The sequence below is a fragment of the Rhopilema esculentum genome, chromosome 5 (assembly GCF_057945365.1).
Source record: "Rhopilema esculentum isolate cy_ngs chromosome 5, ASM5794536v1, whole genome shotgun sequence".
Taxonomy (NCBI): Eukaryota; Metazoa; Cnidaria; class Scyphozoa; order Rhizostomeae; family Rhizostomatidae; genus Rhopilema; species Rhopilema esculentum.
In genome coordinates, this window is record NC_142819.1 from 3955885 (window position 1) to 3976488 (window position 20604).

At 35.0% G+C, this 20604-nt stretch overlaps 3 protein-coding genes across 6 annotated transcripts; 1 reads left to right on the forward strand and 2 right to left on the reverse strand.

Moving 5' to 3' along the window:
- The first annotated feature begins 30 nt into the window (after positions 1-30).
- On the forward strand, positions 31-4925 carry LOC135689794 (proline-, glutamic acid- and leucine-rich protein 1). Its single transcript, XM_065207140.2, has 2 exons — positions 31-1368; positions 2498-4925. The coding sequence occupies exons 1-2, from the start codon at positions 1249-1251 to the stop codon at positions 4841-4843; spliced, it is 2466 nt and encodes an 821-aa protein (XP_065063212.2). The 5' UTR covers positions 31-1248; the 3' UTR covers positions 4844-4925.
- Positions 4926-5089: 164 nt separating this feature from the next.
- LOC135689799 (protein N-lysine methyltransferase METTL21D) lies at positions 5090-9441 on the reverse strand. 4 transcript variants are annotated; one of them, XM_065207147.2, is made up of 6 exons: positions 9123-9441; positions 8117-8352; positions 7504-7632; positions 6869-6941; positions 6658-6777; positions 5090-5354 (listed from the first exon to the last, which is right to left on the reverse strand). In XM_065207147.2, exons 2-6 carry the CDS (start codon positions 8338-8340, stop codon positions 5247-5249), a joined length of 654 nt encoding a protein of 217 aa, XP_065063219.2. In that variant the 5' UTR covers positions 8341-8352; positions 9123-9441; the 3' UTR covers positions 5090-5246. The 4 variants fall into 4 exon arrangements, with proteins under 4 accessions (XP_065063219.2, XP_065063221.2, XP_065063218.2 ...); XM_065207149.2 differs by lacking the exon at positions 9123-9441 and having other exon boundaries at positions 5090-5350; positions 8117-9089; XM_065207146.2 differs by lacking the exon at positions 9123-9441 and having other exon boundaries at positions 8117-9083.
- Positions 9442-11436: 1995 nt separating this feature from the next.
- On the reverse strand, positions 11437-18818 carry LOC135689800 (uncharacterized). The gene is made up of 2 exons (XM_065207150.2): positions 18485-18818; positions 11437-13774 (listed from the first exon to the last, which is right to left on the reverse strand). The coding sequence occupies exons 1-2, from the start codon at positions 18514-18516 to the stop codon at positions 13210-13212; spliced, it is 597 nt and encodes a 198-aa protein (XP_065063222.1). The 5' UTR covers positions 18517-18818; the 3' UTR covers positions 11437-13209.
- Between the last annotated feature and the right edge of the window lie 1786 nt (positions 18819-20604).

The following is a 20604-nucleotide window of genomic DNA, read 5'->3' on the forward strand; positions in this document are numbered from 1 at the left end:
TTTTAATACTTCCATGGAAAGAAATATCCTACAGAAGAACTTGGACTGAATTTACAGATGTACAAAGAAAGGGGCGGATCTCCATTGTGGTAGCTTAACACTGAGTGAAAAATGATGAATGATAAATTCATATATCAGAAAATATTTTCACTTGGCTGCCGTGAAGATGATTTCTAAATCCACAGTAGACTTAAAATTTCAATCATGTTAGCTTGAATGATTTAGTTGACTTAAGCTCGAGACAAGAAAATAAATCTAGAAGTAGAATAAGCCCAGCTTTCACCTTTTCACACAGTCTCTCAATAAACACACGTTAGTAGACGGAAAGCCAAGCTTGAGCACCACCTTGCCTTTAATACAAACGTTTCAAAACTCTTATATCAAATTTATTAATTTTTCATCCAATGTGGTCGTAACTGTGGCATTCATGAAAAGCTGGCGCAACAGAAAATTTTGGCTTCACTTTCCGACAGGTTAACTACGTGTTTTGGGATCGAGCCTTGTATCATATTTCGGTAATATCTAGACTGGGCCTATTGTGCATTTTGTTAGATGCCGAGAAACGTGTTATTGGCACCAGTTTCTTAGTTTGCTAAATATTGTATAAGATTCAAAATAGTTGTTGCAGGAAATGGTCTGGGAGGGAAATATATCATCCACTTTGAATTTAACATCAATTCCTTTAGAATTCGAATGTGGGCAGGGGTAACTGGTCCCCGTGGCAGGGGTAACTGTTCCTTGTGGCACACTAAATTGATGAGGCAATGGTTTCAAAGGTAGCCCTCGTACTAAACCCAAAAGTTCTCGTTTGAAATGTGAGTTACTCTGTCTGTCCAGCAGATGAACACGCGTGAATTGACTAGGAAAAATACGCGGGAGTTAACCTTAAAAGAAAATGCTAGGGATGCGTATACCAGAAAAAAATCCATGACCCTATCCTGGAATAAAATTCTGAAAAGATGATGTCTTCAATCGGCATACATGTGCCGGAAAAGGTATAGCCCTGTCACGGAATTTAAGGTTGAAAGTGACATCCTGTTGGAAGGCACATTGCACATTCCCAATGGATAGCCAATGTATTAAGATGGCACATCACCAGGAAAAAATGACACATTTTTTTAGATTTCAGTCACAATATTTTGCATAAAAATTAAATGACACGATATTCTGCAGAGGTTTATAAATCGCTGCGTTGCATCTAGAACACCGGGAGGAGGAGCTGTATCATTCACATGGCCTGAATCCAACATGGCAGCGAAATCGAAATTCTGGCCTGTCTTTGAGAACCTATGTTTAAGTGACGTAAACACGAAGCCTCATTATGTATTGCATTTAATTAACATAATTCGAGAAGAAAAGCCCTTAAAGGTATGATTTTTGAATTGATACTGCTGATAAACTTTTCTGGGTACCGAAATCACAAGGTGTTTGTTACATCGCGTAACGAAAGTGAAGGCCTATTTTCGGCGCTAATGCAGTTTCGCACCTCTTGGACATTGATCCTTACCCAAACCCTATCCTTATGCATGGAACCACACGCTGAGAGGTGCGAAACTGCAATAGCCCCCTATTTTCCGACGATTATTTGGACGCAGATATTAATAAACGTAGATATGAAATATCTAGATGTTATGAGTATGTAGAGGGAATAGGCTTTAATGAAAGCATGTCGAGGTCTAGAGAGAAGACACCTCATCTTCAGAAAACAGGAAAGTACAGCAGTTTCCAAAGAGATCTCGGGTGTGCAAGAGTGCAGAATTTCAAGTGTGCAAGTTTTTACACTTTGGTATAAGTGTGCACTTAAGTTGTGCACATTGATGTGCAAAATTATGATAGATACCAAGAATATCAATGAAGAAGCGAAAATGAACCAAGACTAAAAATGTACACGATTGATAGATTTTTTGTTATCAAACCAATGCAAAATTTGTGTGAGAAGGAAGAACCCCATCATAGGCTGTCTGCCAGATTCTGTGAATCTTGCAATGAGTATAATATAGAAACGAGGATAAAACTCAGGGAAAAAACAGCGACAAGAATCCAATGTTATAATATACATTTTCAAAATAAACTAAATGAAAATTAATATTTTGCCCCAGCATACAGTGCTTCATCAGAGTAAATGAAACAAATGAGTGATGTGAGGGAATGTAAGTGGTGGTGAAGAGATATTATAATATTGGATTCTCTTCGCTGTTTCGCTTCGTCCCTGAATTTAAAATTACTTTGATTGTGTGGAAACTTGATTCTTCATTTGCACTAAGCAATAAGACACACCAATGTCATGCCCAGATCTCAAAATGCCATACTCTTCACCAGGTTTGCAGGAATATTTTTGAAAAAATATATGGGGTGTGTACTTGCCATACGTTGCAGTCTGTTCCTTGAATAATGTTTATTGTTAAGAAATTTTGTTTTCATATTATGCTAGGGCCTTTGCCTGCATTTTTGAAACTTCTATCCTACTATTTTTGACCATTACTTCTCAATATTGTAGAATAAAGAAAATGCTAAGGAATTTGCTCAGAGAATCAAAAAATGGTTTGTGTCAACTGATGAGAGATGGGTGGCATTATGTTTTATGCCAAACTGTTTGAAATACTTTGGTGCAGAGTTGGTGCAGCAAAATGCAGTTTTTTGGATGAAATCTCTGGTGCAAACCTTCAATTCTAAGCCAAGAGGACAGATTTTGCAGCTGGTATTAGACTGTGTTCATAAACTGCTTCCTTTATCTGTTGAATTTGATGACATCTCTAGGGATTTTGCTTTGAATCTTATTCACCCGTTTTTAACTACTTTAACATCATGCACTAATTCAGAGACAGAATTTTTAGAGAACAGATTAATGGTTTACAGACAGAGCATAATATGTTACCCTGGCCCAACAGGACGGTTCAGAACCCATATTGAAAACCACAGCCTGTCACTGATTGGTCATAACATAGATTCTGTGAGATTGAAAGCCTCTAAATGCTTAGCAGTCATACCACAATGTGGGACTTCAGGGGAGAAAGGCACCAAGTTTGCAGAATTCTGGAATAAGCAATTTGGTTTAACCTTGAATACAATAAAAGAACTTGTTGAGGGTTTCTTGCTGTCCAAAGATGAGAAGAGTGCCAATCAAAACAGTCCCAAATTAACTTTGAAGCTCCCAAATATATTGCTTGCACAGCCACATCACTCAATCACTCTAAGCAGACAAATTACAAGTCTGATTTTGGTCCTTGAGGAGATGCTGACTTACAAGTTTCCAAGCATGGTAAACTTAACACTACAACCTGTCATTTCACTTTGCCTTAAGATTTTTAGCAAACAAGTAGAATTAGAAAACAGTTCTATTGAAGGTGCATGTGTAAATGTCATCTTGCCACAATTGTGGGGTGGCTGTTTATCACTTATGAATACTATTGTTATACAGATTGGATCACTTGCCTCACCCTATCAAAGCAGCATAAGTAACATGGTTTTTGAGACATTATCATTTGCACAAAAAGATGGTAAAGCCTACTACAATGAACACCCAAGAATTAAAATGTGTGCATATAAGCTAATGACAAACTGGATAACTTTCATTGGAGAAATAGACAGAGAGGTCATTTCAAAGATTATTGATTTGATCTTTCATGATATCAAGCAAGTGATGGACAAGGTAAACTCTGTTACAAACCTGGCTAGCGTGAAACAAAAGAAGCAGAAACATGGAAAGAAACTGCATGAGGATATTGTCGAGAGTGCAATGGCTGGAAAGATGGTTGATAGAACAGAAAATAGTGATATTGCCATGGCTGCTTTAGACCTGTTAGAAACCTTGATCAAGACCTCAGGATCTAGAATGATGCTTGAAACTATCAAAAAAATTGAAAGTTTTGTGGTTTTGGTGTGTATTGCAATATCAGAGCCATTGAGGCAAGCTGCCAGCTCCTTTCCAGCTCCGTATGGAAGTGCTCAGTGTAGAAAGCAGATACTGAAATGTGCCTTTTCATTGCTAAATCTTTATCACCATCAATTGCCTACACCTGCATCAATGTTTATCAGCATTTTCCGATACTGTTTAAATGATCCATCATCTTCAGTTTCATCAGAGTGTAGACACTACTTGTATCTTTCTGACAAAATCCTTCACCCTTCAGTGCCTGCACTGAGAGTATATGAAAAAAGCAGTGGAGCCAGTATGTTCAAGACAAAGTCTACTGGCTTTTTAGGTGAAAATTCTTCTGTTGAGTTTGTTGATATTCAAAACAGCTTCATCCCAAACCTTACAAGTTTTGCAAGTAGTAGAACAGAACTTACAGATACTTCACTCAGTCGTGAAATTGATAATTTGGAAACAGCAAGAGATATTAGCGACACATCTTCTGAAAAGGTATTCTCGTTAGTTAGTAGCAATATTCTTGTTTTGGAAAGTTATACAAAAGCTAACTCTGACACTGAAACAAAAAAGGAAAGTGTGGCTGAAATTGAATCGTATGTTTGCATGGAGACTGAGGATGAATTTCCTGCTTCTGCTCCTCGGCAAGATCTGTCATTTGAAAAGGCTAAGGTTGTTGTTGAAAGTTTTAGAGATGAAATCAAAGAAAGAATTTCTGATGGTCACCCTGAAAATGATGGGTTTGAGGCAAAACGCCCAAAACTAGATAAAGGATTGATCGAGGACAAAACAGAAAATAATCCTGAAATGCAATTTGAAAATTCTACTCTGATTAACAAGGTTGGTGTAGATGGAAAGAAAAATGCAGAGTTATCTGAGAATGTGACACCAGCAGAGGAAACAACAAGTAATGGTGATGATGAGACAACTGTATTATTGAAATCTTTTGTGAACTCATACCCTGACAGTGAATAACAGAATATTTACTCTGTATTTTCTTTATCTACTGTCATTTTCTTTATTGCATTTGGTTATTCTGCATTATATTGTAACAATATATTCAGAAAGATAATTTTTTCTAGTACACCTGTTTATTACAAAAAGCTCTGATCCTGATGACAATAATTTTTTCATCAGCCACATGAACTTGATTGTATCTTGCAAAGTTGATATAGCAAAATTCGTAAAGAAAGAATAGTCTATTTTGATTTCCGTGTGTATCACCCAGTACATTGGATGAAGCATTCTTTGTTTGAAAGATTTACCGTTACTGAGAAGGAAAAAAATCATCTGTATTTGAATTATTAATGATTGGCCTTTGATAGATTATTAAAAACATAATATCAAACATAGGTAGAGGACTGACCTTCTCTATGGTTCATTTGCATTTTCTTTCCATTTCATGAATATAGATGTCTTCACTGCTATATACAGAGTCTTGTTCTTCTAAAGGTATCTTTTTTATCTCAAAGTGCTCCTTTGCTAGCTAGCAAAAAGAGAAATCTAATAACAAGAAACCAAAAAGTAAACAACAGCTGCATTGAGAGGACACTATTATGCTACAATTAAAATGAAAGATACTGCCATCTTTTGGGCAGGTACTAAATTAAAATTTTGCCTATGTGAGATGTATCAAAATTAATGGAACATCTTGCCAGGCAAAATAAAGCAAATTGTTTGACACTTTTTTGCTCTGAGTAACAAAAGACATTCCAAGATAACAACCCTAATATATGAAGAAATGATGAATGCAAGGCTAGGTGGATCTAGAATTAATCCTGTCACATAAGAGAAATGCAAGGGCAAAACTGAAGCATGTACCCATGAGATAACCAAAGAAGTGGGGTGTTGAGGTAGCCAAAGAAGTATAACCATTTCAACCTTTTAAATTACAGATATGTGGATTTTTCACTTTCAAAGTGAAGGTTTTGTCATGTCAGTGACTAGAACTAAAGACCTTTGATCTGTAGTCAGAGAACCTAACAACTGAGCCATCTCCAAATCTATCTTATTTGGTTCATCTTTTTATAAAAAAAATTATACAGCCCCCATGCTTTAACAATGTGTACCCCTTGTGATCAGTATAGTTTAATATTTCTTGTTAAAAGACCTGACACTAATTACAAGGGTCCAGATAATTTCATTAGAAAATTGGTATAAAAGTCACCCTTCTTTACAGAAGGATGTGATAGTAAAAAGTAAGTTAATTTCAAGTATGTGCAAGTTATGCAGAAATCATAATTATGGTTACTCAACTTAGAAAGGAAACAAAGAATTTTCAGTAATTTGTCATTAAATGCTCCATCAATTTTTCAATGTGTAATATAAAGTTTGAACTATCATAATTTTGAACATAAACTAAACATATTATGGATATTAATATGGATCAAAATACAAGAGTAATAATTTATTGTTTGAATTGACATTTGTTACTTTCAGTTATAATTTTTTGCTTTATTTTATTTGCATGATCATAGATAGAAAAACTAGGCTCAAATTCTATAAAATTGCCAAAATAAACGCTTTATCATTGCCATTTAAGGAAAAATAGCTGTCTCCTCTAGTATTGTTCATTATTGAAAATAGACATGAGTATTTCTGCCTTAGTGCATCTTTATATAAGAGCTTTTTGCTATTTTATTTATTCCTGACAAGGCCCACAAGAAACTTACAGCAAGATGCAACACTTAATTGGTTTTGCCTGTTCCTTACTATTAGCCATAAAGGATTTTTGCTTGTCGTCATTGAAATAAAGAAGAATAGAAGTATGTTTGCATTCTTGTTTTTACCTCGAAAAATTGTCTTTCTAATTCTTGCTTGTTTCCAGTGGTTCTCTCTTCATGTGACATTAGAATTTTTGTCCCTTTTGATGACAAACCAACCATTGTTTGAACTAGTGGCTCAATCGACTAAAATATAAAATATAAGACATATTAGGTGTGGTGTTGTTGAAATTTTATGCATCGCAAAGGGAGAGATAATTGAAATGGAAATACACACTTCTTTATAATAGATTAGGTCTGCCATAAGAATAACATCATAAGTGCTTGTGAAGTTTTCAAGGTCTTCTCCCCTACAAATAAGACAACAAAAAATTATTTAACAAGATACATACTAATTATACTTTTAGAAAATAATACTGCCAAGCAAATGATACTGCAATGTTTAGATAGTGGCCTAACTAAAAAAGAATAACACTCAAAGTTCCAGATTGAGATCTAAAATATGATTTTTAAGTTTACTTGTGGGATAAACCTTATGAATTGATCATGGTTGATTATTAGAAAACTTGAAAGAAATCATTTGTAACTGGGGTCCTTTAAACTGAAAATCAATTCAAAATGATGTCAAAAGTTGTTATATTAAGTATTCATTCCACCATATAAATATATGGATGCTGGGGTTTGTGGATCCCCAGGTCAGCCATATTTTTTTAAACAAATCTCAGATCTTCTTTTGTTTTATTACAAATTTAATGAACCAGGCAAATTGCAGATCTCTATTTTAGATTTGGATTTGATCCATTCAAGAAAGTGTAATGAACAATTAAATGAAACAAAAATGAACCACAACAGATTGAAAGATCAGCAAGTGCAGAAAACTGATTACATCTATGCAAACAAAACCAACATCACCATTTTAACTTTTTTGCTGTTATTTTTGCTTCCTTAAAACTTTTAGTGTTGAGTGAAATGTTTTTCTCCATCAGAGGAATAAATTCTGGCAGATCTGTTATTGTGACATTGGCCCTAAAAGAAAACAATCTGTTTTATTTATTTTAGTGCAAAATAGATTAATTGAATAATTGAATCCCTCTTGATTCTAATTGATTTTTTTCTCTTATTGGGAAATGGTTTTTCATGGTTATTAAGGCAATGAACACAACATGAAATGAACATTGATAATTAATTGGACTTTTACCATCACAATGATATAAAAGTTGACTCTCTGTGTGGCAACATGAAAATATGAAGCGTATCAATGTTACTTTTGGCCAGAGGCTTTATCAAACAAAAGTGACACCATTGCCAAGACTAAGTTTCATAGTCTAAACTGGTGCCCTAAGGATCAACTCAATTATTCAAAGCATTATAAGAGGTTTATCTAATCACTCCGAAAACCTAAACTACATTTAGGAACTTTGAAATTAAATAAACCATTATTTTGTAAAATCATTCTAAAAAATAAAATTTTGAGGGATTTTAAAAAAACTTGAAATTGATTAAGGCTTTTCAAATAATTTCATACCCTAGGGTAGCTGCAGCTAGACCAACAATACCGGTGCCGGCACCAAGCTCGATGACATTCATCCCTTTCCACTGCATTTGTCCTTTCGACTGCTGCAAGTCAATGTATTTAGCAAGAGTAATAGCGGCATCCCAAACAACACACCCGACATCACCTTCGAGCTGCTGATAAATTTCCAGTGAGCAGTTATTCAGCTCCAACTCTCGTACAAAATAATTTGCCATTTGACTGCAATACTGTAGGATAGAAGAAATAATGCATTAAATCGCTGAACTTTGTTGTGTTAAGTTTAGGTAACCAAAGCCTTTTAAAAAAATGCGGGAAAATGACTCCAGGAGATGAATTTCTCCTTCGCAAGAACAGGCAAGTTGAGGAGGAATTCTACAAGCCTCTTTCACAATATCGGTAAAAGAACGGACTAGAGGCTGTTCATATACTTTTCAGCTCATTTTTTAGATCTTTTAGGCCTTTTTGAGTTTTTCATCTTTTCAGCATTTCACCAGCCTGGCACTTAAACCAGGGTCCCCTACCTTTTTACGAAGCAAGTGCAGTAAAAAGGGAACAAGCCTTGGCCCCCTACTTTTGTTAGCCTTGACCCCCCTACTTTAAAATTCGAGGCGTAGGCCCTGTAAGCTGTCTCAGCTCAACATTTCGGTTGAACTCATTGAGTCCTGAACTCATTTTTCAGGTGAATTGGCAAAACCTAAAAAAACAATCAGTTTTACCGACAAATTACAAAATTTACAGATTTTCCAGAAAAAGCATTTTCCACCCCTGCATTTTCCACTCCTTCTCGGTATTACATTACATATAAAAGCCATGTCCGGTTACAAACACGGATAGAATGAAACAATTTTTTTCGGTTGCATGAAAACCTCATAATTGTTCACCACCATCAAACGTTGGTATAATCAGAGATAATAAACAAATAAAGAATTCAAAATCTGGTGCTATCGTTATGATCAAGCCATGTCCAAGCCAATGTGCTGTGATTGTTACTACTTACGACTCGAAACTACAAAACCCGATATCAAAGACTGATCTCCGAAAGACCATAAACAAAGATACAAACTCGCTTAAGAAGCTTCAGTTACATGCAACCGCAAATCAATTATTGCTAAACGAGGTTAGACATGTACTTATATTGGTGTGGGGATACGAAAGGTCTTAAGTATTTTTATCTCTACACTTGAGATAGCCAAAAATCAAGAATGAAATTTGCAAAAAATGACCAAACCCCTGACCAAAAATTTGTAGGCGCTGTAACTAGTAAGCTTCCCATATCTTACAGACTTTTTGCAATAAGAGTAAAAAATGAAACGGAAAAAATTAAGACATCCAGCAGCACGTCTAATCAAACAAAATAGAAGCTGTGACACGAGTAAGTGGCTATTTGCAGCGTGCTCTTTTATTCCTACATTTTTCATACAAAGCAATTGCAGTTCATGATTCTGTAATTTGGTGTTGACAATGTGCATTAAAACATGAACTTTAAAACAGAGAAAACAGTTTAATTATTCATGATTATTTTCCTAAAAGTTTTTTCTCTAAAGAAGTGAACCTGCTAGAGGCGGATACTTCACAGTAACTGGCAAAAATCTGCTGTTTTGAGACTGTCACAACGCTAAATTTTATTGCAGATTTGAGAGGTAGAAACAAAAAGATTAACCATAATTCAACACTAAATCTACGAAATAAATATTTTCAAGGGAACTAAGATGGCAACGATGCCTGCAAGATGGCAAGAAAGTGGTACGATGTACTACGAAAGGTCTCCGTTCTTTTAGGGTCCCCGCACCAAAAATGTTTGCTGTGTTAATTCAGTTTGAAGTTGGTATTCTTCATGCAGTGAAGAAGGTATAATAGCCCAAAGGCTGCATTATTTCTCTGTTTAAATGAATGGAAAGTATTTTAACTACTAATGATTTGAACTGGATGTCCCAAAAAGTAAATCCCAAGGGGTTCCGGCTGCCTCCAGTACGCGCAAGATCGCCGAATTTTAAAAAAGCTTGAAAATTTAAAACATGTGTTAAGGCACTTCAATTTTCTAGCCTATATATGTCGTTTATTTACTGTTCTATCATGTTCAGCAGCTTCTCTTGAAGTAAGGATTCCCCAGCATTTCAGCTTAAAAGTTCCCTTAGTTACATTTTGCCTGGCTTCCCATTCTTACAGAGCATAGCTTGGTAAGATGAATTTTTATGGTATTTTTTCAGCTTGGGAAAACCTTGCTGGGTACAGTTTTCAAGTAATTTACTTGAATAGGGACGTAGCTCGCACAGGGGTTGTAAGAGGTGTGACACCCCCGCCTCCCTCCAATTTGGTCGTTAAATTTGCGTATCGGTGAAATAACACCTAAATTGTTCTTCATGGATGTTTTCATTAGTAAATTTGCTACTGATGGCTCTCCACCCTCCCTATTCTGGAAGTTCAAGCTATGCCACTGTATCTGATCATAGATGGTAGGGTTTGCACTCATATCCTCTCACTTTATAAGATCAAAATATTTCATGTGACGTCACATGACGTCACTGTCGCAAAGGTTGTCTGTAAGAATGTATTGATTCTGCAGTTTGTTTCTTTCTGTTCTGTTTTTGACGCTTAGTTCAGAGATGCTCTGCCAAATCGTTGCAAAACAATGGTATCTGCTTTGAAATTCAGGCAGGTTAAAACTGAACTTAACGTTTAACCATAAGATTAAGTGATTTGGGCCCTTATTGTTATTCGAATGCCGCACGTTCAGACACAAGTCATCTTAAAACATGTGCCAAGAATAGCAATCATTGAAAATGAAAATGAATCGGAAACAGCAGCATTGAAGCAATCAACAAAGACATGAAAAAATTTTCTTAGAATTTTCAAGCTTTGGCCACATAAGCAGACATGGTTAAATACCTCAAAACGTGTAAAATCAGTTAATTCCAATTTAGATTTCCTGAATTGTTTGATGTCTGCTAAAAGGGTACTGTTATTCTACCTTGGCCCATATAAGCTTTAGAAAAACAATAATCCTTCACAAGATATATTGAGACCTGTCTCTATTGACTTACTTTCAAATGTTTTCTGTAAAAACGTTTTATATTTTTATTCAGTAACTTTAAATGTAGATTTTATATAATCAAAAATTGGTGTGGGCCAAAGCAGAAGGAGCCCGTAGGCACCTCCCATTTGATTTCCTACATTTTAGGTTTGTTGCCTTTTAACATACTTCTTAGGTATAGTATGAACCAGTCAAGTTCTATGCTTTAATTCCATAGATACTGAGCACTTTTAGATTTTAAGAGCCATATGTCAGTACGGAATGAGATAGACTGAAGCCAGACATGTCTGAGTAGAAGTCTTCTTTCTCAGTTTAAAATCTGAATACCTGATCAAACAGTATCACTCCAAATAATATTGAAATTGAAGAAAGCACATAACTATATCCATAGTTAGATCTAGCTTCGATGGAGCCATATTTTTAGATTGATGATATCCTCATAATCTTCCAATCTTCTGGAAATCTACCTTGACGTAAATTTGACGTAATGAAAATATTGCACATTAACATGCAAAAGGTAAAACTATATAAAACTAGCACGTTTTTATATTAATAATCATCATAAGATGTTATATGAGTACCAGTCTGTCCGTTCCAGATTTGACATTTCGCTCTCATTAGGAAATACATTTGAATCATTTCCTAAAAGTCTGTTTCACTGTCTATTATGAAATTATAGCCCTGTTGCATGGCTTCAACGACTCGTGAACTGAACTTCCAAGAAAAAATGTTAAAAGACAGGGCTATGCCATTTATTTATAAATTTCTAACATATTTTATTTTTCCCAGACTTCAAAGCCCAGGATGATCAGGAATCCTCGGTGCTCTATTGCTCAGTACCAAACCAAATTGATTAGCGGAGACGTTTCACGAACATAAAAACTTTGTATGGTGACAAAAATTCTTTAAGAACAAGCTCGATAAAATTATTTACCCTAAAAGTACTAATAAATTATAAATTTACATATTACTTATAAATACATTATTATATGATTCACAACCATATTCACAATAAATACAACACATGTTAGCTGTTACAAAAACATGATGATAATACACTGACGATCACGAGCAATATCAAGTAACACGTATCTGATTATTCTTTACAAGATACCAATGCGAAATAAATAAAGCCGTATGTTCACAGTTTACAGATCCAATACTTTATAGGGGATAATTTCCATACCTCCAACGACTGCTCGTTTTTATTATTAATGACAAATCAAAATGTGGCATCAAGACTGCAATTGTACTTTGCTATTTTGATATAATAAAGCAGGATTGATTTCTGCATTTTCTGTTCTACAACGCGTAATTGATTTCTAAAACATATTAACTGAATATCGAATTTCTAAAACATATTAACTGAATATTAACTGAAGCTTTTCAAACAGAATATCGACCAAGCCACCTTATACCTTTCAAAAATTTTTGCTGGCCTACTGTTTTCTCGAGGCTTTGATAGTATTAAGACATTCATGCAACTTACCAATGGAAGGAGTTGCAAAAAACAGACAAATACCAAAAGACCCTAAGCACGTTTTGAGAAAGGGAATAAACCTTAAAACTATACTTTACAGGTAGGATTGATGACTTAGTGGAAAGCTAGGAAACTGCCCGTCATCACAGACACTGTGTGGATTGAAATTAGTCCCTACAATACTGTGTAATGTAAAGGAATGTTAAGGTCACGGTACCAAAACTCCTCAACTGACTCCAGAATAATGCTTATCGCAAAGTAGATAAAAAACGATGAAAAAACAAAAACGACCGCAAATGAATTATAGACTACTGATATTTCGCCCCGGTTTGCAGGGCTTCCTCAGAGCTGGTTGAACTCGGAGGTTACTTTCTGTTAAAACATGTTGGTACAACATGTAACTACCAGGAACTTTGGATTTCAATGCAGCTTATTGTCTTGCGTGACAAGAGGAATGGATCACCAGGAAAATTTGTTCTACAGACTCCAATCACCTTCCGGTTGTAATATATTAAAATTTACAGTTTCTTTCCTGTTGAGATTTCTCAAAGTTTTTTATCTTAGGGCTGGTGATTAAAAATTTTGATAATATCGTCCAGTATGAGAGAGGATTTCAAGTCTCTGTCCCACTGACAATCCATTTATTCTACTTTCTTTAGACATGGAATGATTATCAGCTTGATAAGAATACTTTCCAGCTGCCACTCCAAGAAGGTCTGATAAAGATTTGATGTAATTGCACGCATATCGCAATACACGCAGCTTTGTCATGCGTTTGTTGTTTTTTGGCAATGGAATACAGCCTTTCAGTGCATCTAAGGCGCTGTTGAGCGACTCCATTCGTCTTCGCTCCCGATCATTGGCTCTGAATCGTCGCGCGCTTTTCTTTGGATCCCTGTGAACCTGGCTGTAAACACGACGTTTTCTCGACGCCTTGCTCCTCGATCGAAACAAGATCTCGCTTTGATTATTCTGAATCAAGCAGAAAGTCTTCTCATTCAGCTCTCTTGATAGCATCTCGTCAGCTGATGTATCAGGCTGTTCCATATCATTTTGGCCATCGCTGATTAGACTTGTTGCTGTTTCACATATACGGGAAAGGAACTGCTGGTTGGTGTTAGCCTCAATTCCATGGCAGCTGGAAAAGAAAACGTAAATTCAAAATTAAAGCGTAACTTACCAGGTCTTCTTTGCAATACATACTGCATCGTACTCTACTCTACTCTACTCTACTCTACTCTACTCTACTCTACTCTACTCTACTCTACTCTACTCTACTCTACTCTACTCTACTCTACTCTACTCTACTCTACTCTACTCTACTCTACTCTACTCTACTCTACTCTACTCTACTCTACTCTACTCTACTCTACTCTACTCTACTGTGCAATATATTGTTTGACGATGATGCATTGAAATTAATTTTGGAATAGTATTAAATAAAGTAACCTCAATTTCGTCTAATTCATCAAACTGCAAAGAAAAACGGATGCATTATGGCGGACAGCTTGTGACCAAACGGTAATTTTCACTCGATCTTCGATTTTCACTCAATTTCCAGCAATGAATAAACCAACAATTTAAATCATGATTATTTCGAAGGCACGCTTAGCTGAAACACTTAACAATGAGAAAGCACGGTCGCTAGTACAAAGATATTGAGCTTAACATGATTAACTTCGATGATTTCTGTGAATGAAAGGTTTTAATTCTGCTGGCTCGTGGCTTGCTCTTTTATCCTTTTGTAAAGATGTGTGTCTCTCCAGTGCAAATTAACCTTGTCACGTAACTTTTTATTAAGTCTCAACCACAAAACTTTGCCAACACAAGCAAAAAGAGCTATTAGAAGCTCTTTAGAGTATGCGAGAGGGCTTACAGCTTAACATTTTTGACAGTTTCAAATCTTTTTACCATAAGACATATAGAGTTTTTATAGAGTTTTGATCATAATCCTCAGCAAAAACTTTGATGCCAAGCGACTGTAAAAGCTTAAAAGAAAACCATACGCCGACGAAGGATTTCAGAACACAGTAGACGTAAAGCTGTGTTTATATTTTAGATAAAGATTTGATGAAGTTGTAAAGAGATCAATCTCTAAAGCTAAAGAAAAGATTTGACCCACTACTGTTGACCGCAACTATTCAATTGTGAAGACCGTTCCTCGTGAACTTCTACACTTTTCGTCTTTAATATGAAAAATTTAAACAGAACATATTTATAGTCTTCTTTTAATGAATCTTGATAAATAAAACTGTTTTAACGATGATACTATCACTTTGTGCTTTGCCATTTCAACACCAAGGCCTCAACAAATGCGCCATCGGATAATGTTTGCATTCCAATATAAGATATAGTTTAGTTCAGTAGCAAATACTCTGTGCTTTTTAATCAAAATACCATATTATCTTTGGTGCTCTTCTTTGAGAATTTAAACATTGGTTGTGATTTAGTTGTACTGCATAACTGGTGTGCTATATCATGGATGTGCGAAAGAGGCTTGAAATTTTATCATTAGAGCTAAGTTTACAAAGAAATCATGAAATTACTTAATTCTTAATCACTGTAAGCTACATTTTCTTGTTGCATACTGTTTGCTATTTTACTGGGAAAACTTTTATTCAGTTTTATTTAGCTCGGACCTACTCCATTCTTTTGAGAATCGCAAAATGCTAATCATAAAAATTCATTTTGCTTCGGATTGAGCGAAGCAGATGATAAGAAAAAGCAGAACAAGTGTCAATACAACGGGAAAGTGATTTCCTGACAAAGAAAAAATAAACCCTAATTGTCATTACAATAGTAAAAGTAACAAACAAGCAGAAATATGGTCTTGGACTTTTCTCTAGCCTTGCTCCGACAACGCAGTCGGCGACTCGTGGAACTATTTGATAAATGATTTGAAGTCATGCCAAAAGCCTGATCAGCATTGTTTATTGGATATTTCTTTTCGGAAATCCTAGCATCGTGTTTTTAACTCAAAACAGTAATAAGATTTATTTTCTAGTGTTTAAATGATTGCTTCTAACGCGAAAACTCTAAAGGGCTGCCTTTTTGCAACTTCAGCTGTTCGTCACATGAGAATGTTTCACGCATTAGCCAGGATTCAACCGCGCATCATAATCCTCAAAAGATGACCCTGGTGGACAGCCACTGTTATACCCCCCTCGTCAATTGAAAGACACTGCGTAACCCTATGTTGAAAATGAAACTTACAAATCTATTCTCAGATAGCCAGAATGTTTCTAATCAGATTATTATAAACTACAGTTTGACTTTAAGCCTAAATGTTAATCGAAAATCTTATTTCATCTGCTTGAGTAATATTAATCTTATTGTACTTTTGAAATATCACTGACTCTAAAAATGTGTCGGCCAACAATATTCGGTTGCAAAGTTAAAATTCAAACTTTATACTCGAAGTTAAAGAGAGAGAAGGTTCTATTTAACGGTTTTAGCTATTAAAAGTATCATTTTTATAACGAAAGACTAAAAATGCTTGATACTGTAACGGGGAGACCATATTATGCAAAATTGAGGCAGTTTGCTTCATAGCGAATCCGTCAAATGTAGCCTGACATGTCCGCTTAAATCAAAACGGAATGGGTGTGAAAGTCAATTCATAAGAATTCAGTTCTTAAACAGTAAGTAAATACAAATTAAGAAATGATCGATAATGAAATTTTCACAAATATATCGATGATTCTTATCGAAGTCTTTTCGGATCACATCTTCTTGTTTTTTTGCATTGATTAAATAATAAGCGAGCAAATATGTAAACAAGAGAAGCAATGCTCACCTCCTTCAATCTGGGTCTATTGATTTGCTTTCACTAATTGAGGTTCTTGAAACTTTCGCATTGAAAATTTCTTAAAGCAAAATTGGTTATTTGTTACCTGATTCCTAATAAGAAACTTCAACTCATTTGTGCTATACAGCTGATAGCAATAGCACCCATATATCATATTGATGAACAACCACGTATCTTGGTTTTTCAATTATATATAAATTATTGTAATATATTATACTAGAATTATTGTAATATAATAATTGTATAAAGTTGCATCATTTTTAGCATATTTTATGTCTTCATTGCCTTGGTGATTTTTTTCTTTTACTTTCATAAAGGTGGTTGGAAGAGCTTCAAATTTTCTCAGTTGCCCTACTTCAAAATAAATATAACAGATGAAATTCTGTTGTTAAAAGCCATAAGTTGTGTTCCTATGTTCGAGCTAAGGTTTTCTCTCATTTTTTTACGCATCATAAACCATTACGTATTTTGCATATCTAATACACTTATTCCTATTTTATTTAAGTTTCATATGATTACATGTTACAATTAGTAGGATATAAACATGATTTGTTTTGATAAACATAGAAACGTCATTTTGAAAGCGAAATTTCCGCTTTAAACTCTAGGAAGTCATCAAAATCATATTATTTGTCCTCACCCCTACTTTTGCTTTGAGCGATATCTATCATGACTCGAAAATTTATCTGTGGTTTTAAACGGCTTGGAGCTATTTCTTCTATCTTTTCAACAAAAGTTGATTTGAAACGGAGAAAATTTAGTCCAAATTTACTAAAATTTGACTCATTTTGACAACTGGCCAAAAATTTCATAGCCTAAATCTAATACCTAAAATGTTTCAATCAGAATCATATTTCTAATTACTGTGAATGAGGTTACATTTTTTATATTTTATCATTTTTTGTGCTGATTCATTATATCAACCAATTCTTTTTCGACTTCCTTGTTAGTTAAGATTAACGCATTATCAAATGTGCTTTTTTAATGTTGCATAAAAAAGGCCAAAACAAAGTGATGTGAAAGCATAACAAATTTAAAAAAAGTTTGGTCAAGTTTCTTAACTTGTTGATTAAACAAAAGTCTATTTACTGAAACGTTTATTGATCATATGCAAGAAAAATAATTGAGATTTATACTCAGTAATATTTAGTTTTTAATGTTTGTTCAAATATCTATTAGTTAGTCATGTGGATAACGCAACGATAATTAACACTATGCTTGTCATGAGAGTGTTTTCATATATAGCAAAGAACAGATATTATTATCGCCTATAAGGTCATGGCAATATTTGTAAATAAGGAATTTTAATATTTGCTCGATGATTCAAAATATACGAAGATTTCTAACACTTTACAATGGACAAGCTTGTAATTGGGTCATGAAGTTTAAGCGATGGCCAAAGAGAAGAACATCTTATCAGCACTTAGACTTCGAGCTATGAGGCGATGTAATGTAAATCAAATAGAATTTGTAATGAACCATGATACCTTAGAAAGAGAAAACTTAGGTTATCAATGCAAGTTGCAAGATATTTTCAAGATGATGAAATCTCAAGGAAGACTCAAATTATTTCAGAAAGGTAGCGAAGGAATGGTAATGATTGAGAAGATTCCATTATCTCTTAAAAGAGATACCATTTGATTTTAAAGGAGATACCATTTGCTTTTAAAGGTATCAAGAGCAATCTATTTCAATGATCGTGTAATCAAGCTACACTGTTAGTGGATGCTAAGCTGCTTCAGCAGATAGTAAATTGCGCAACATGGCTGTGTTTCCATTTTCAAAACGTAGTTGAGTTTTAAAATTCTGATTTGACTTGCTCTCTATATTAACAAAAATTATAAGAAATTGTATTTGAACCACTGATGATGCTATTGAAACGCAAGACATTTACATCAAACCCATCAGTTTGAGTGCAGAACCTTCTAGCGAAACTACGCATGGCTAAGTAGGTACCCTTGAAACGAACAGAAGAATGTCAAGAGCTTTGAGATGCTCACTTATATAGATGACAATTATTTACAATCAAATAAAACTCACTGTTGCTCAGGTGCTCCTCTTAGATCGTACATCTTCAGGTGTCACTTGGTCTGTGCAGGTTTACAACAAGATGCCTGACTCAGGTGCCCTTGAAAAATTCAGCAAATCCCATGCCTCGCTAATTTTTATAGACGCGCACGTGGGAGATCTGGAAGCGAGATCCCCTATTATTCATTCATGTCTATTGTTACTAATGTGTTGCTAAGGTCGCTTTGGGATGTTCTTTTAGTCGCGCTAGTCTATGAAGGCAATAAAAACATTTTGCTACCTTAACATAAAGAGAATAAACATTTTAGAATTATCTGGACATTCTATTTTGCCGTTCACTTGACTCTTTAAGCCATTGTACAAGTTCACAGCCTTACACGCCTTGATGCAACCTAGATTCATTGACCCTCTTTGTGCAGAAGTCAAAAAGACAAGTAAACAATGACGCTTGATATAAAGAAAGACATTTCGTTATTGAAGAAAGCTAACACCTGGGTTTGACTTACTGTTAATCACTTTAGTTTATATAACTGAAGAATCGATTTAATATGAGTGTTAAGTAAACACATTGTGTCAACAACATTTCTTTGGATGCACTTGAACAAAAATCTATTGATAAAATCCTTGCAAAATTCACAGTAAAGTTTTTTTACCAATAAATCTTCTTAGCGGATTTGAGTTTGACGCCTGGGTGCTTCTCTAATCCGTTAAAAGTGAGAGGTTGTGGGTGACATACAGGTGCGAAACGCTAGATCAAAATTGCAACTAAAGACGGTAATGGAACAACGCACGTTGAAATATTCGAAAATGACATAACTGTCATACAGTCTCTTATCTGCATTGACGTCACAAAGTGGGCAAAAGTTATTATCATCGAAGGAGATGCCAGATTAATTCTTTTTTCTCAGTTTTGGGCAAAGATATGGATTCAATTCTACAATCTACTTTGCAAATTTTTTGTAGATTACAGTCAACATGGTTGCAGACAACCAAAGAAGCTAGATCCAGCAATGATATACCACAATTTCTAAATAATTTTTTGATAATCTTCTTTAGAGACTCATTTGCATATTACAAAGTGCTATAATTTTGATGCCGATAATGCTGTTGATGCTACAGCCAACTTCGTTACTGATTAATTAGAGCATTCCAGCACATTCTGCTTCTAGAAGAAACCAGAGAGGGAATTATAGGTGCAGAGTGTCTGGTTAGTAGTCAGTAATCTCTATCTAAAGGGGTGCCAAAATTACTTTCTCTAGCAGTAGATGTGGATGTTGTCGGTGCTCTTGGCATCCTCTATGACAACGTTGCTCTAGATCTACTTTCTATAACGGACAATTAGGTTGAAGAAGTGTGGGACATAGCACATGATGGTGGATAATTAACAATGCTTCATTTGACGTTCCACGTTGAAATTAAATGGTTTACATTTTGCCTCTGCATGTCCCCTCACTTGTCAGCTACACACAGGTTTTATCCCTTTGTCTGTTATAAACAAAAGCCATCTGTTCATTGTCGAATAATAGCTATAACTTTCCAAAAACATGCCATTACTTTTGAAATATTACCAATTTTTACCCAGTCTTTGCACAGGATGTACCCTATAGGTATCAGACATAATACCCCATCCAAAAATATATTTGCTGTGCAAAAAATTGCACAAAAATTGAGGTAGAAACTTTGGAGGATATGATAATGTAAATTCTTTAGAACAAATAGAAAACGTGGTTCATAAGCCTATTTACCAAAGAACACAATGTAAGGAGTACACCATATAGCCAACACGTGGAGATAGGCCGTCTAAAGCAGCAATACGCATTGCGCATTTTATGAAGCAACGTGTAATTCTAACAGTGAACTTGCCCTACATCATGACATGTGCCTAAGCCTAGAAATGAATGCTTGATAAAATGCTCACAATGAGAAAACACATGCTACTTGTCTGTTACTTTAAGTTCCTGCCTTATTTCTAAGGGGTGTGGTCTTTCCTTGTACCCCATGGCGGTTCTCTAGAGTAACAGAGGAGCATCCAGCTGTTCTTTCATCTAAATAGCCCTATATGTGCGTGAGATATCTAAAGATCCTTTGTTTTCAAGTAATATTTGTTGTTGTGTATTCAGGACTTTAGTGGG